The following is a 15,950-nucleotide window of genomic DNA, read 5'->3' as shown; positions in this document are numbered from 1 at the left end:
TCTTATTCAGATTTTGCTCTCTGTAAGATATAGTCATCCTCTACGATTCTGCGTTTTTAGTTTTCTCGTATCGTCGAAATTGTGGATGCCACAGATTTTCGCCCTTTGTGGGGGCGGAAGTGGGCGGGGCAAAGCTTTGAAATATTTTTGTAGCAGTGACATATCACAGAAGTCTGGATCCAAAACATCGTTGCTCTAGCTCTTATAGTCTTTGAGCACTAGGCGCTGAAGGGGACGGACAGACGGACAGACAGACATGGCTCACTCGACTCGGCTATTGATGCTGATCAAGAATATATATACTTTATGGGGTCGGAAACGATTCCTTTTGGACGTTACACACATCCACTTTCACCACAAATCTAATATACCCCAATACTCATTTTGAGTATCGGGTATAAAAAAAAAATCCCAACATTGGAACATTGAACAACAGTGGAATATTGATTGGTTTTTCGGTTGTTCATGAAGGGGAATTTTTCTGAAAAAGACGATGTGAAAAATGTACATTAAAATGCATGACTTTTTCCATATTTGGAGGAGGCAGGGATTTTGTATTTGTTTTTTAATGCCGAAGGGAATTAAAATTGTGGAAGGTGGTTAATGATATTCCAAGAAAAAAACGTATACAAAAATTGGATCAAATATCCATTCGTTCAGTTTTAACTAGCAATGTATCCCTGATATTAAAGTCATCACTGAATAGATTACATCAATCCCCTCATACGAGTATACTAAACAAACTCGTATAGATTAGAACTTTAAAAAAACTTCTCTCGATCTATGGACAAACAAGTCAACAATTATTGCTTAGATTTTGCTCATTTCTACGAGGCCAGGAGTGCAAAAATTAAACCGGTTGGCTCATTCCTCAAAGTTACAGACATGAATCAACGGACAAGCGACAGCAATGCAGCGATAGACGAGGAGGTGTCACAACAGGACAAGCGCACGGCCCGAGGGATGGGAGGTGAAATGTCGACTCAAGCCTATCTAGAGGAGCTAAAATGGCCAGTGGAGAACCTTTCTATGCAGCAACAGCAGAAGCCTTCCATTCAGGACCAGACCCAGGCTCAGAAGCGTATGTGCGCGCAGAGATCCGGCTGTGGTATGCACCATAGCTATCATCCAGGCGATTATCTAGCAAAACAGCTACACCAGTGCCAGAAGTATCAGAAGAATTTTGATCAGAGTCCAGGCAAGCAACAGCAGCCTTCTCAGGATCCTCAACAACAGCAGCCGAAGCAGCAGTATCTGGAACAGACATGCCAGACTCCTCCCATACCGAAGCAGTGTCTTCAGACTTCGTATCCGAAACTTCCTCAAGAACAGGCACAGCGTAATGACAGCCCGACCATGAAAGCATCTTCAATGAGCTCCAGCTCCAAAGGTATGAACGTCCTATTTCGGCGTCCTTCTCAACGAAATATTTCCTTTCTGACGGAAAATCCAGAGCCCTCCAATACAGCAGTTGGCCAACCGTCTTCATGCTTGAGCAATACGGATGAGGCGAATTTCGCTGAAAATATCGATGAAAGTGATAAAAAGACATCAAATATGTACATGGAATTCGTCGCTCAGCACTATTCGCATCAGCAACAGCACTCAAATAAGCAGTATCAGCCGGATTTAAATCAGAATTCTCCTCAACGCAATCAAAGCCAGAAGAGAGCACCGATAAGCAAAAATACAGACGTCCTATCCCCGCGTCCTCAGCAGTACGGTCCACAAAAGCCAAAGATGCTTTGTAAGAACACGGACGTGATAGACTTTGACAAAGATTTAAAAGGACTTGATAAAAACTCATCATACAAATACATGGAGTATGCCCCTAAACTGTGTCAGAGTCCACCGCATCAGACGAATCAGAATATTTTTCATAAGCACAAACAGGAGCATTATCAAATGATGTCACCGTCACGTCAGAAGATCGGAAAACAGCAAGTTAAGCACATCCAATTGTCGCCTCCTCATCAATACAGTTGTCTACTTGAGCCGGATAAGTGGGGCAGAGAGATTGGTGGGGAACTTCTCGCTAAGAACTCGGACATTCTTACATCAACATCCTTGAGCGACATCTCAGAGAAGAATTGCGAAGATACCACTGTAAAACAAAAACGATATAACAAATGCGGAAGGTGTAGTGACGAGAACGGCACGAACAGCACCTCCACGGGAACGACCGTGATCACTGTGAAGTGCAGGGACGAGCTGCGTTCCATGGTCCGGAACGAGATGGAAATTCATTCGGTGTTCGGTGAACTGTCTGATACTGTGGTCTCTCAGTTGAAGGACTATTTGTGCGCGCTGTCAACAACTGACAATGTTCCCCCGCCCAAGAGCCAGTATAAGGATAGCCAGTGTACAAATGCACCCAAGAATTCAGCCATAGATAATGTCCTGGATACCAAGAAGCAGGAGTCATATCAAACCCAAAATAAAGCATCGTTCGGCAAAGGCATTCCCAAAGCTCAAGAAGTCCGAATTCCGCAAAATCCAGGACTAGCCAGAGAGAATGCCGGAGAGTTCCAGTCTATGAGTACACCGTATAAGAGCATGGAGTATGTTCCTAACCAGGACTTGCTTCAGTATCCTACTCAGCGTACGTATCAGGATCTTACCAAGGAGCAGACACAGAAGTCGGAGCGGAGCGCTTCGTATCACAAGAACCAAAAGCAACATTCCTATCGTACCTTCAAGCTGGAGGCGAAACAGAACTCTCAACAGAAGCAGTCTCCAAATCAGCAGATCTCAGACTCATCTCCATTCGCATGCTTCAGCGATATGCCTGAGGATGATTCCGAAGAGTCTATTTTCGAAGTTGATAAGAAGACACTCAACAAGCTCATGGAAGGTTCCCCGAAGGACAAACTCAAACACAGGGTGTCCGGTGACGAGCATGATGTGTTTTCCCTGGCTAGTAGCAACTCGGTATCGACTTCGATTAGTGCGAAGAGCGGGGACGAGCTGCGTGCCATGATCTGGGACGAGATAGACGGTGATCAAAAATCTATGCGTAGTCAATTCTCAAGGACTACCAATGCCACGTCGTCAAAGCCACGACATAAGGATGTAGAAGAGAATTTGTCCATCTCTTCAGACTTGAGTCAGCCCAGTGATGACGGAAATCAGGATAGGAAGGAAACAATGTCCAAACATCCAAACATCGCTTCCCTCCCGAATTTGGCCATAGATGTTAATGCGCCCACCACTGATTCATTCAAGGGTTCGAAAACAGATGAGCTGCCACAAATTGAGTGCAGTATGAGTATAGATGATTTAGTGAACTGCAAGGTCATCACTCCCATGATCATGAAGATACACAACAAGTATATGACCTCTATGCAGGATGCGATGCAGCTCATGAAGTATCTGGAGACGGTGCCGCGCCTTGTCGGTCAGATTTACAAGGATAACATTAAGTTGGAACAGAAGAAACTCTAAAAATTTTTAAAGTCACTTTTGATTCAATGATACCTTTTAATATATTTTTTAGCTATTGCATTATATAAAAAAAATTTCACAATACCAAGTAGAAATCTCGTTTAATTTATATTCGCGATTCGGTAAATACTTATGACTTACTTAAAGGAAAATCTTGGGCGGTGAGCTGCTTTCAATATTGATGAAACGACAGAGCAAGAGAAAGCTATGGAAGGAAGTCCGTTAGATTATTTCTCCTACCGATCTAAGAACATTGGAATGGCTTACGGAGAAAACTCCAAGCCAGGAGAAGACACAGAAACCATATCACAGATCTGTCCTGGTGCAGCGTTCCAGTGATCAAGCCGCATTTCTACCACAACAGCCACATCAGCAGCAGTACGATCAGAATCATCCTCAACAGTCGAAGACGTATCGCAAGAATTATCAGAACTCCGGCAAGCAGCAGCAGGTGCAAAAGAATAAGGATCGGTATCCAAGACCTTCTCCGACGCCCTTTCAGCATCATTCAGAAGAGCAGTACCCAAAGGCTACGTATCATAATTCTCCAAATCAGCATCAAAATCCTCCTCAAGAGCAGCCAGAAAAAAATCCTGCCAAAATGATGCACTGTTTCGCCAGAAAGCCCCTAAGATGGATCCGTATGAGGAAACTCAGAAGCCGACTCATAATCAGTTAAAGTAGAATCCACCGGAGGAGTATCGGGTGTCTCCGTATCAAAATTCTACCAAGAAGCATTCCCATGAACGCCTTAAGAATATACAGCACTCTTCAAAAAATCCTGACAAGATGATGCAGAAAAATCTGCAGACGGAGTACCAGACAGCCCGTAATTACGATCATACTCAGAAGTCGACTCATAATCAGTTCATAATCAGACGTCCCTTCTTGGCGCTGGTTGCCGGTCCCGCCTCTGGTCCCTGGCATTATTAGTAGGCAATGGGCCAAGTGTACTAAGAATGTCGCTCTCGTCGCTTCTGACGCGCCACAAGCCGGTGTTTTATATAGAACAAGTTTACAAATCAGCTATCCGACCTTAGTGTTGTTAACCCGAGCCCTTCCGCTCACTACACCCACTAACCATACAGTGTATAGATGTGCCAGTTCATACCACGAAAGCGTCACACACTGGCTAGCGCGTTCCGTACCCCAGAGCAATATGGTCCGAACGACCACTTATGTTGGCCAAAATTAATAACTTCCGAACGGAACAAGATTTTTTTATTTAGTTTTTTGTATTGGATATATATAATCAATAAGAAGAGGATTTAAGAAAAAAAAATGGGTGTGGCACCGCCCCTTTTTTTAATAATGCATATTTAAATTATTAGTTATAGTGAAAAAAGTATTAAGCATATTTTATTTAAGAAAACGGCGTTGCACACCTAAACAAAATTTGGATTTAAATAAAAATAACTTTTTTTAAAGGTTTCCGTAAGTTATTGCCGAGATCCTTGTCTAGAAGCAAGGTTAACGCCTCGTTAGGTGAGATATGTGCCGGCTTTCCCACTGGGTCCTGTACAGCCTTACGAACTTAGTTAGCATTCTCTGGACATAAAGATAAAAGTATTGAAATAATGGCTTGTGGCCAATACACATATTTTCGTTCAAACATCTTTGAATTTGACCGGCATTGGTTCCGTTATCTTCAAAAGCTTTATTAATTTCATATGAAGGCGACATACCTTAAGTGCCGTTTTCAAATAGTTGATAATTGATAAGGAAATAAATGTGCAATTATATTATTGTATATAGTCGAGAACCGACGGCGTTTGCATAATTTTTATAATTTATAATCAACCTGTTTAAAATAAGGAAATAAATGTGTAATTATATTATTTTAATATTTTATATTTTGTGGTATAAATCAAACAAATAACAGCTTTTATTTTATTTCCCGCGCCCTAGTGTACCATACCCCCACCCCCTTGCCCATTCTTCATTTATTTTGTGGCGGTAGGTCAGTCCATCAAAAGACCCAAAACAAGAAACAAACTCAAATTTCAGTTCTAGCGGCCAGCAATACTAAACACACACACGCAAAGTATGTGAGAATTCTCACGCATTAATGCATGTGCACCCATACACTAAAACATGCTGGAGGCAAAACAGAACCAGCTGGTTCTAGACCTGAGAGAGTTCAAAAAATCTGAAAAAAGCATACAATCACATATCACACATGCAAAGATGTTCTCTCTGCGTTCTCTCTCATGATGACGCGTCAGTACTCTGGGGTACGGAACGCGCTAGCCAGTGCTAGCTACCACTTTCGTGGTATGAACTGGCACATCTATACACTGTATGGCTAGTGCTACACCTGAAGACGCCTACTATCCTACTTTCGAAGTGTCGCTAGATATAGGACCAACTGTATTGGATCGGTCGAGTAGGCCACCTGAACGTGTCCATTGCTTTCGTAAAGCTGAGTCTACGAAGCTTAATAAACTCATTAGGGATTTTGATTGGTCCGCTTTGTACTTGTGCACTGATTTCTTAAAAGGCACAAACATTTTGTACAATGCTCTTGGCATTCTTGTGTCATGCTTTCTTGTCCGATTAGATCTGGAAAACCTCCTTGGTTTACCAAAGAGTTATCCAGCCTAAAAAACTTAAAATCAAGACGTTATACAAAATTTCAAGAAGTTGGTTCTCCTACTTCTCACTCTCGTTATGCAACATCTCGGTCAAAATGTTCAGTTCTTTATGCACAATGCTATAAGAACTACCTATCTCTATGCAGGATACGTTTTTCTCAGGACCCTAAACAGTTTTACTGCTTCGTAAACGTCGGCAAATAATGATCAGGCAATTGCCGATCTTTTTGCCAATTTTTCCAAACCACCTATTCTGAGAAAAGCTACTCTGGTCATCCGTACCCATACAGTTTACCGAGTTCGAACGGCATTTTCAGTCCCTTGTTAAATGAATGTTCTTTACTTCATGAAACTCGACTAGCTAAGCCGGTGTTTTCACCGGGTCCAGACGGGGTTCCAGGTACGGCGCCTAGGCTCTGTGTGGACCCTTGCTTAAACTATTCACCCTGTCCATCGATTCTTCTTGCTTCCCCCGATGTGGACAGAAAAGTTTATAGTTCCTCTCCATAAAAAAAGGTAGCAAGTCTGTCGCAAAAAATTATAGAGGTATAGCACAGTTATCCGCTATTCCCAAAATTTTTGAGAAGGTTTTAGCTCCGCACTTGCAACATCTCTGCAAGTCACTTATATCTCCAACTCAGCATGGATTTATAAGGCAGCGATCAAGCACCACTAACTTGTTAGAGTTTAACTCTTTCGTTATTAAAGGCTTTCAAGCTAACTTACAGACGGATGTTATTTAAACCGACTTTAGTAAAGCATTCGACTCTGTAAACCATTCCCTTTTAGCGCATAAACTTGACCTTTTAGGGTTTCCGCCCAACCTCCTGAGATGGATTTCTAGCTATCTTTGTTCCAAGTCTCAAAGAGTCCTCTTCAAAAACTCCTTCTCTTTACCAGAAAAATTTCTTCGGGAGTACCACAGGGGGCTGCCCTTACTCTTCACACTCTTTATTAATGACCTGCCTTTTCATTCCTTTAAATTGTTATTCAAAATTTAAGCGCAATGAAACGAGTAGTTGCACTACCATGTCTGGAATAGATATTGTACCGCTCTGAAAAAGTAAATAAATTCGAATACTTAGAACCAGAGCACGAAAAACATGCTCGACCATGCTTTCTATGCTGTCTGCTCACCGAAAGGACTGAGAGAATATACCCAGACTCGCTCTCGCTGTTGAAGCTCTCTGTCGAAGAGTGCGCCCAAGGCAGCGAAAAGGAGCTATCGCAACCAAGAGGACCCTTAAAAAGGCCCCGTTGCGGCCACACGGAGACGTGACGACCGGAATCCCGGACAGCGAATGGAGCGTGGTGGCCAAGAGGCCGAGAGCAGCACGCCGCGCTCGCCCAGACGCGGTCATAGTTCAGGCCTCCGGGAAGTCGTACAGCGAGGTTCTGGCAATGGTCACCAGACGACACGAAAACCAGCTTTCCGACCTGGGAAGCTGCGTCTCCAAGGTAAGCCGCACCATAAACGGAAACCTTCTGCTGGAGCTGGCAAAAGCCAGCGTGGAGAGTGCTGAGGGCATGAAAGCCAGCATCGCACGTGTCCTCGGCGATGGAGCGTCTGTGCGCGCAATGACAGAAGACTCGAAGGTGGTCATATTGGAGATACGGGACATCGACTCCCTCGCGACGGAGCAGGAGATCTGTGCCGCTCTAACTCGCCAATTCAACATTGACGAGGGTCGAGTAAGAGTCCGCAGTCTGCGCCGCGGATACGCGGAGTCCCAGCTGGCGGTGGTCAGCTTGCCCTTCTCCCTGGGCCAAGCGGTCCTGAAAGGCGGCAAGGTGAGGATCGGCTGAACCATATATAGGTTCCGGGAAAGAGATGGACTCCCAAGGTGCTACCGATGCCTGGAACCCGGGCATATCGCACGGAACTGCAAGAGTACAGTGGACAGGAGTGGCTGCTGCATCAAATGCGGTGAGAAAGGGCACAAAGTTGCCGAATGAAAAAAAAGAGCCTGCGTGCTTCATCTGCTCAGCAGCTGGAAAGAAGGAGGTCACGCACCAGGCAGGCACTAAAAACTGCCCAACCACACGAAGCGGGGTCTGCAAAACCAGGACGACATGCAGTTGATTCAACTCAACCTGAATCACTGCAGGGCCGCACAGTATCCCTTGACGCAGACGGTGCGCGAGCTTGGCTCTGAGGTGGCACTCCTCAGTGAACCACATAAGGTGGGCAGCAGCAGCGATTGGGCCACGGACCTTACTGGCAAAGCGGCCCTGTGGCTCTGTGGCGTCGACGCGCCACAATTGCGCGACACCAAGTCGGCAGACGGGTTCGTCCGAGGCGAGGGTATGTAGGCGGCATATGGTTCTACAGCTGCTACCTGGCACCCAGCCTCTCACTGGAGACTTTCAGCCGCATTATGGACGAGCTGAGCTGCGATCTGCGAGGACGGAACAACGTCGTAGTCGGAGGCGACTTCAACGCCTGGGCGGGGGTCCCTGGAATGGGGGTCCTCCCGTACAAACGACAGAGGCCGCACGGTGTTGGAGGATTTTGCCTCTCTGGACGTCGTCCTTCTGAACGAAGGATCCCAACACACTTTCAGCAGGGCAGGTGTAGGGTCGATCATCGATCTCACCTATGCCAGCAGCACGCTGGCCCGGCTCGCGCGATGGAGGATCTGCGACGTATACACTTCCAGCGACCACGAGGCCATACTATGCATCCTGGGCACCCTTGCCCGATCGAGAGGTACGGGGTACCGGCATGGGAAGGCCAGGACACGCTGAGGGCCCAAGCCTTCGCAAGCGCCCTTGAGAGCTACTCTGCAAACGATGCAGACGGAGCCAACGATATGGCGATCAAATTGGCGGACGCACTTGAAGGCGCCTGCGACCAGAGCATGCTACCGAGAGGGACGTTCCGGAAGCACAAGGATCCAGTTTTCTGGTGGAGCGAAGCGATTGCGGTTCTCCGTAGAACCTGCCACCGGGCCTGAAGGCTGCTCCAGCGAGCCAGAGGCACACCGCGCTTGGCCCGATGCAGCGAGACCTACAAAGCGGCGAGGAAGGATCTGAAGACCGCCATAAGGAACAGCAAGAGGTAATGCTTCCTTAAGCTGTGTGATGCCGCCGAAGAGGACCCCTGGGGAGGCGCGTACAGGATGGTGGCGAAGAGGCTGAACGCGGGCAGCAAAGCCCCAACAGATCCAGAGGCACTGGAGGGAATAGTCAGCGCACTGTTTCCTCGAGGACGGCAGATCCCTAGCTCCCTGCGGTTCGAGCATAGCCCGAGCGACATCTGCGAGGTTAGGGAAGCCGAGGTGTTGCAGGCAGGCAGAAACCTGATACCTAGGAAGGCTCCGGGTCCGGATGCGATCCCCAACAGCGCGCTGAAGCTGGCACTTCTTCTACTCCCGAGGGAAGTTGCGGGCCTTTTCAACAAATGCCTCCAGGAGGGGACGTTCCCCGAGAGGTGGAAAGGGCAACGGCTGCTACTATTAACTAAGCCGGGCAATCCGCCAGGGGTGGCCTCTTCCTACAGGCCCATCTGCCTTCTGGACTCCATGGGAAAGGTTTTCGAAAGGGTGATCGGTGCGAGGCTGAGCGCAGCCATCGAAGAAGCAGGCGGTCTCTCCCAGAACCAATACGGGTTCAGGAAAGGGAGGTCGACGCTGGACGCCATCTTGAGGGTCGTACAAACGGCGGAGGAAGCCATTGCTGGGACTAGGTGGAGAGGCGGAACAAAGTCATATTGTCTGGTGGTGACACTGGACATAAGGAACGCCTTCAACTCGACCGACTGGACCCCGACGCTGGAGGCACTGAGGTCCTTCAACATCCCGGGCTACCTACTGAATATAGCGCGCAGCTATTTCAACAATAGGGTGCTGACAATGGACACGTGTCAGGGCTCTAGGGCATACGAAGTCTCAGCCGGAGTCCCGCAGGGCTCCGTTTTGGGACCTCTGCTCTGGAACGCCATGTACGACGGGGTCCTACGGCTCCCGATGCCAGCCAACACTAACCTGGTGGGTTTCGCTGACGACGTCGCAATAGTGGCGGTAGCGAAGGAACTTGCAGCAGTGGAGGAGCTTGCCAACGTCGCCATACAAGCCGTTGAGGCGTGGCTAGCCGCCGCGGGGCTGGAGCTGGCGGCCCAAAAAACGGAAGCGGTATATATATGATATCCAGCCGTAAAGTGGTCGAGACCGCCAGAGTGCAGGTTGGTGGGACCGCGATCCAATCGCAGAGGTCCATTAAGTACCTAGGAGTCCTCATTGACACGCGCCTGTCCTTCAAAGAGCATCTGGAATACGTCCACACGAAGGCCGGTGGGACCGCTGGAGCGCTATCCAGGATGTTGCTAAACACCAGAGGGCCAAAGCAGGCAACGAGGAAACTGCTGACGAGCGTCGTGACGTCGCAGATGCTCTACGCCGCACCGGTGTGGGCAGAAGCCGCGAAGGTGAGGAGCTACATGCGAGGAGTGGAGGCAACGTACAGACTGTGCGCCATTAGGATCGCGTGCTCGTTCCGGACCATCTCAGACGAAGCTGCGTTAGTCATTGCCGGGCAAGTTCCGCTCAGGGAGCTGATAAGGGAGAGGAAGGAGATCCATGATGCCATGATGGACAGTGCAGCCGAGGTACGCTCCAAATCAGAAATTAAGGACGCCGCCAGAAGGACCAGCATAGACAGATGGCAGACCCGATGGGACCACTCACCCAAAGGCCGATGGACCCACACCCTCATCCCAAGCATAGCATGCTGGGTTGAAAGGAAGCACGGCCAGGTGGATTTCTACCTTACCCAGGCACTGATCGGACATGGCTGCTTCCGCGGCTACCTCAAGCGCTTCGGCCACGAGACAGAGGACTGGTGCCCCGAGTGTGGCACAGGCATAGAGGAGGACGCTCGCCACGTCCTCTTCGACTGCCAAAGGTTTGACCTCGAGCGTCAGACATTGGAGACAGCAGCAGGGTCTAGGGTCAGCACCGAGACTCTGCTGCCGCTGATGCTGGCAGACCCGAAGGTGTGGGAAGCGGCCGCGGAGTTCGCCTCTAGCGTGATGCGAACGCTTAGGTCCATGGAGAGAAGGCGGAAGGAGCAGACGGAGTAGGTGTCCACGCAGCGGAGCCCCTAGTCCCAACAGTACTCTTGTCCGTTAATTTAAGTTAAATATAAATTGTATAGTATATATTATAGAGCAAATAAATAATTATATGAATATAAAAAAAAAAAAAAAATAAAAAATAAACGCAGGCAGACACACCCCATTTGCAGTTAAATGGAAAACTTTTCGCCCAAAGTCATCTACAATAAAGAGTCTCGAGAGCTCCATGGAAAGGGGGATTGCGGGGTTGAGCAGACTAGGTGTGTGCGCCTGTGTGGGATATTCTGGGGGCAAGGGAAAGTTCATTAACTTTGTGGCAAGCGTCCAACAAAAAACTGACATTAAAAAATGGTAGCTACTTATCAGCCCCGAGGCCCGACATCCGAACACACCAGAACAGAGAATATTTATCAAAAACCTATCGCGTTGGGCTGACGCATATGTTATGTGAAATTCAAATTTTGAAACAGAATATAAACAACAAAAATCCCAACATTCGTGGAATTTTGATTGGTTTTTCGGTTGTTCATGAAGGGAAATTTTTCTGAAAAAGACGATGTGAAAAATGTACATTAAAATGCATGACTTTTTCCATATTTGGAGGAGGCAGGGATTTTGTATTTGTTTTTTAATGCCGAAGGGAATTAAAATTGTGGAAGGTGGTTAATGATATTCCAAGAAAAAAACGTATACAAAAATTGGATCAAATATCCATTCGTTCAGTTTTAACTAGCAATGTATCCCTGATATTAAAGTCATCACTGAATAGATTACATCAATCCCCTCATACGAGTATACTAAACAAACTCGTATAGATTAGAACTTTAAAAAAACTTCTCTCGATCTATGGACAAACAAGTCAACAATTATTGCTTAGATTTTGCTCATTTCTACGAGGCCAGGAGTGCAAAAATTAAACCGGTTGGCTCATTCCTCAAAGTTACAGACATGAATCAACGGACAAGCGACAGCAATGCAGCGATAGACGAGGAGGTGTCACAACAGGACAAGCGCACGGCCCGAGGGATGGGAGGTGAAATGTCGACTCAAGCCTATCTAGAGGAGCTAAAATGGCCAGTGGAGAACCTTTCTATGCAGCAACAGCAGAAGCCTTCCATTCAGGACCAGACCCAGGCTCAGAAGCGTATGTGCGCGCAGAGATCCGGCTGTGGTATGCACCATAGCTATCATCCAGGCGATTATCTAGCAAAACAGCTACACCAGTGCCAGAAGTATCAGAAGAATTTTGATCAGAATCCAGGCAAGCAACAGCAGCCTTCTCAGGATCCTCAACAACAGCAGCCGAAGCAGCAGTATCTGGAACAGACATGCCAGACTCCTCCCATACCGAAGCAGTGTCTTCAGACTTCGTATCCGAGACTTCCTCAAGAACAGGCACAGCGTAATGACAGCCCGACCATGAAAGCATCTTCAATGAGCTCCAGCTCCAAAGGTATGAACGTCCTATTTCGGCGTCCTTCTCAACGAAATATTTCCTTTCTGACGGAAAATCCAGAGCCCTCCAATACAGCAGTTGGCCAACCGTCTTCATGCTTGAGCAATACGGATGAGGCGAATTTCGCTGAAAATATCGATGAAAGTGATAAAAAGACATCAAATATGTACATGGAATTCGTCGCTCAGCACTATTCGCATCAGCAACAGCACTCAAATAAGCAGTATCAGCCGGATTTAAATCAGAATTCTCCTCAACGCAATCAAAGCCAGAAGAGAGCACCGATAAGCCAAAATACAGACGTCCTATCCCCGCGTCCTCAGCAGTACGGTCCACAAAAGCCAAAGATGCTTTGTAAGAACACGGACGTGATAGACTTTGACAAAGATTTAAAAGGACTTGATAAAAACTCATCATACAAATACATGGAGTATGCCCCTAAACTGTGTCAGAGTCCACCGCATCAGACGAATCAGAATATTTTTCATAAGCACAATCAGGAGCATTATCAAATGATGTCACCGTCACGTCAGAAGATCGGAAAACAGCAAGCTAAGCACATCCAATTGTCGCCTCCTCATCAATACAGTTGTCTACTTGAGCCGGAAAAGTGGGGCAGAGAGATTGGTGGGGAACTTCTCGCTAAGAACTCGGACATTCTTACATCAACATCCTTGAGCGACATCTCCGAGAAGAATTGCGAAGATTCCACTGTAAAACAAAAACGATATAACAAATGCGGAAGGTGTAGTGACGAGAACGGCACGAACAGCACCTCCACGGGAACGACCGTGATCACTGTGAAGTGCAGGGACGAGCTGCGTTCCATGGTCCGGAACGAGATGGAAATTCATTCGGTGTTCGGTGAACTGTCTGATACTGTGGTCTCTCAGTTGAAGGACTATTTGTGCGCGCTGTCAACAACTGACAATGTTCCCCCGCCCAAGAGCCAGTATAAGGATAGCCAGTGTACAAATGCACCCAAGAATTCAGCCATAGATAATGTCCTGGATACCAAGAAGCAGGAGTCATATCAAACCCAAAATAAAGCATCGTTCGGCAAAGGCATTCCCAAAGCTCAAGAAGTCCGAATTCCGCAAAATCCAGGACTAGCCAGAGAGAATGCCGGAGAGTTCCAGTCTATGAGTACACCGTATAAGAGCATGGAGTATGTTCCTAACCAGGACTTGCTTCAGTATCCTACTCAGCGTACGTATCAGGATCTTACCAAGGAGCAGACACAGAAGTCGGAGCGGAGCGCTTCGTATCACAAGAACCAAAAGCAACATTCCTATCGTACCTTCAAGCTGGAGGCGAAACAGAACTCTCAACAGAAGCAGTCTCCAAATCAGCAGATCTCAGACTCATCTCCATTCGCATGCTTCAGCGATATGCCTGAGGATGATTCCGAAGAGTCTATTTTCGAAGTTGATAAGAAGACACTCAACAAGCTCATGGAAGGTTCCCCGAAGGACAAACTCAAACACAGGGTGTCCGGTGACGAGCATGATGTGTTTTCCCTGGCTAGTAGCAACTCGGTATCGACTTCGATTAGTGCGAAGAGCGGGGACGAGCTGCGTGCCATGATCTGGGACGAGATAGACGGTGATCAAAAATCTATGCGTAGTCAATTCTCAAGGACTACCAATGCCACGTCGTCAAAGCCACGACATAAGGATGTAGAAGAGAATTTGTCCATCTCTTCAGACTTGAGTCAGCCCAGTGATGACGGAAATCACGATAGGAAGGAAACAATGTCCAAACATCCAAACATCGCTTCCCTCCCGAATTTGGCCATAGATGTTAATGCGCCCACCACTGATTCATTCAAGGGTTCGAAAAGAGATGAGCTGCCACAAATTGAGTGCAGTATGAGTATAGATGATTTAGTGAACTGCAAGGTCATCACTCCCATGATCATGAAGATACACAACAAGTATATGACCTCTATGCAGGATGCGATGCAGCTCATGAAGTATCTGGAGACGGTGCCGCGCCTTGTCGGTCAGATTTACAAGGATAACATTAAGTTGGAACAGAAGAAACTCTAAAAATTTTTAAAGTCACTTTTGATTCAATGATACCTTTTAATATATTTTTTAGCTATTGCATTATATAAAAAAAAATTCACAATACCAAGTAGAAATCTCGTTTAATTTATATTCGCGATTCGGTAAATACTTATGACTTACTTAAAGGAAAATCTTGGGCGGTGTGCTGCTTTCAATATTGATAAAACGACAGAGCAAGAGAAAGCTATGGAAGGAAGTCCGTTAGATTATTTCTCCTACCGATCTAAGAACATTGGAATGGCTTACGGAGAAAACTCCAAGACAGGAGAAGACACAGAAACCATATCACAGATCTGTCCTGGTGCAGCGTTTCAGTGCAGCAGTACGATCAGAATCATCCTCAACAGTCGAAGACGTATCGCAAGAATTATCAGAACTCCGGCAAGCAGCAGCAGGTGCAAAAGAATAAGGTTCGGTATCCAAGACCTTCTCCGACGCCCTTTCAGCATCATTCAGAAGAGCAGTACCCAAAGACTACGTATCATAATTCTCCAAATCAGCATCAAAATCCTCCTCAAGAGCAGCGTCAGCATTCTCAACAGCCGTACTATGATCAGACAGAACAAAATCCTGCCAAAATGATGCACTGTAAACAGCAGACGAAATACCAGAATGCCCCTACGAAGGACTATCCTCCACAGAAGCCGTCTGAAGAACAGTAATTTAATGAAAACTCATTGAAAGCCACCTTTCAAGAGTAATATATTTTTGACTACCTGACCTTTGAGTCTTTGCAACGATATAACATTTTAGGTATAACGAGAGGGTGGACCAATTTCCCCGATGGATGTTACAAGTCTTACAGTTTGAAAGTTGTTGGCAAAGCCCATGTTGATTATACAGTTTCTGCAAAATACCAGTAATATGTTAATGAATTATGCAAAATGAGAATAGTTTTACCGGAGCTATTAAGCCATCCTACAGAAGAAAAAGAAACAACTTTTGAGCACTGTCGATGCTGATATTTTTTGGATGGAATCGCGGTGCAAACTCATCCACAGACGGACAAAGTTTAATAAGAAGATAAAGCGACAACCAACTGACGAACAACGAAGGAACAACCCGTATTTAACTAATAGTCCAACTAAAATATTAAAAGAACTCACCCAGCCGGATGACAACCATTAACCGTTAACCAATAAGAGAATCCACTGGGCTATAGACTCCTTCGCGGGCATAAAAGCACCAGGACTGGATTGGATATTCCCAGCGATATTGCAGGTGACCAAAGAGGCTTTACCTCATGGCTTTCCGCAATATACTCAGCATGTCTGAGTACGGGCTAATCCTTATCCCATGGACGACCTCGA

The 15,950-nt window shown here is 46.6% G+C and overlaps 2 protein-coding genes across 2 annotated transcripts; both read left to right on the top strand.

Annotated features, from left to right (window-relative positions):
• Positions 1 to 811: 811 nt before the first annotated feature.
• On the top strand, positions 812 to 3,490 carry LOC6603767. Its single transcript, XM_026992609.1, has 2 exons — positions 812 to 1,390; positions 1,454 to 3,490. The coding sequence occupies exons 1-2, from the start codon at positions 886 to 888 to the stop codon at positions 3,442 to 3,444; spliced, it is 2,496 nt and encodes an 831-aa protein (XP_026848410.1). The 5' UTR covers positions 812 to 885; the 3' UTR covers positions 3,445 to 3,490.
• Positions 3,491 to 11,986: 8,496 nt separating this feature from the next.
• On the top strand, positions 11,987 to 14,663 carry LOC113566544. The gene is made up of 2 exons (XM_026992606.1): positions 11,987 to 12,565; positions 12,629 to 14,663. Exons 1-2 carry the CDS (start codon positions 12,061 to 12,063, stop codon positions 14,617 to 14,619), a joined length of 2,496 nt encoding a protein of 831 aa, XP_026848407.1. The 5' UTR covers positions 11,987 to 12,060; the 3' UTR covers positions 14,620 to 14,663.
• The last annotated feature ends 1,287 nt before the right edge of the window (positions 14,664 to 15,950 follow it).

This window comes from Drosophila persimilis, unplaced genomic scaffold (assembly GCF_003286085.1).
Source record: "Drosophila persimilis strain 14011-0111.01,24,50 unplaced genomic scaffold, DperRS2 tig00000766-arrow-arrow-pilon, whole genome shotgun sequence".
In the NCBI taxonomy this organism is placed as follows: Eukaryota; Metazoa; Arthropoda; class Insecta; order Diptera; family Drosophilidae; genus Drosophila; species Drosophila persimilis.
The sequence above is the reverse complement of the archived record's forward strand: the minus strand, read 5'-3'. Positions and strand labels throughout refer to the sequence as shown.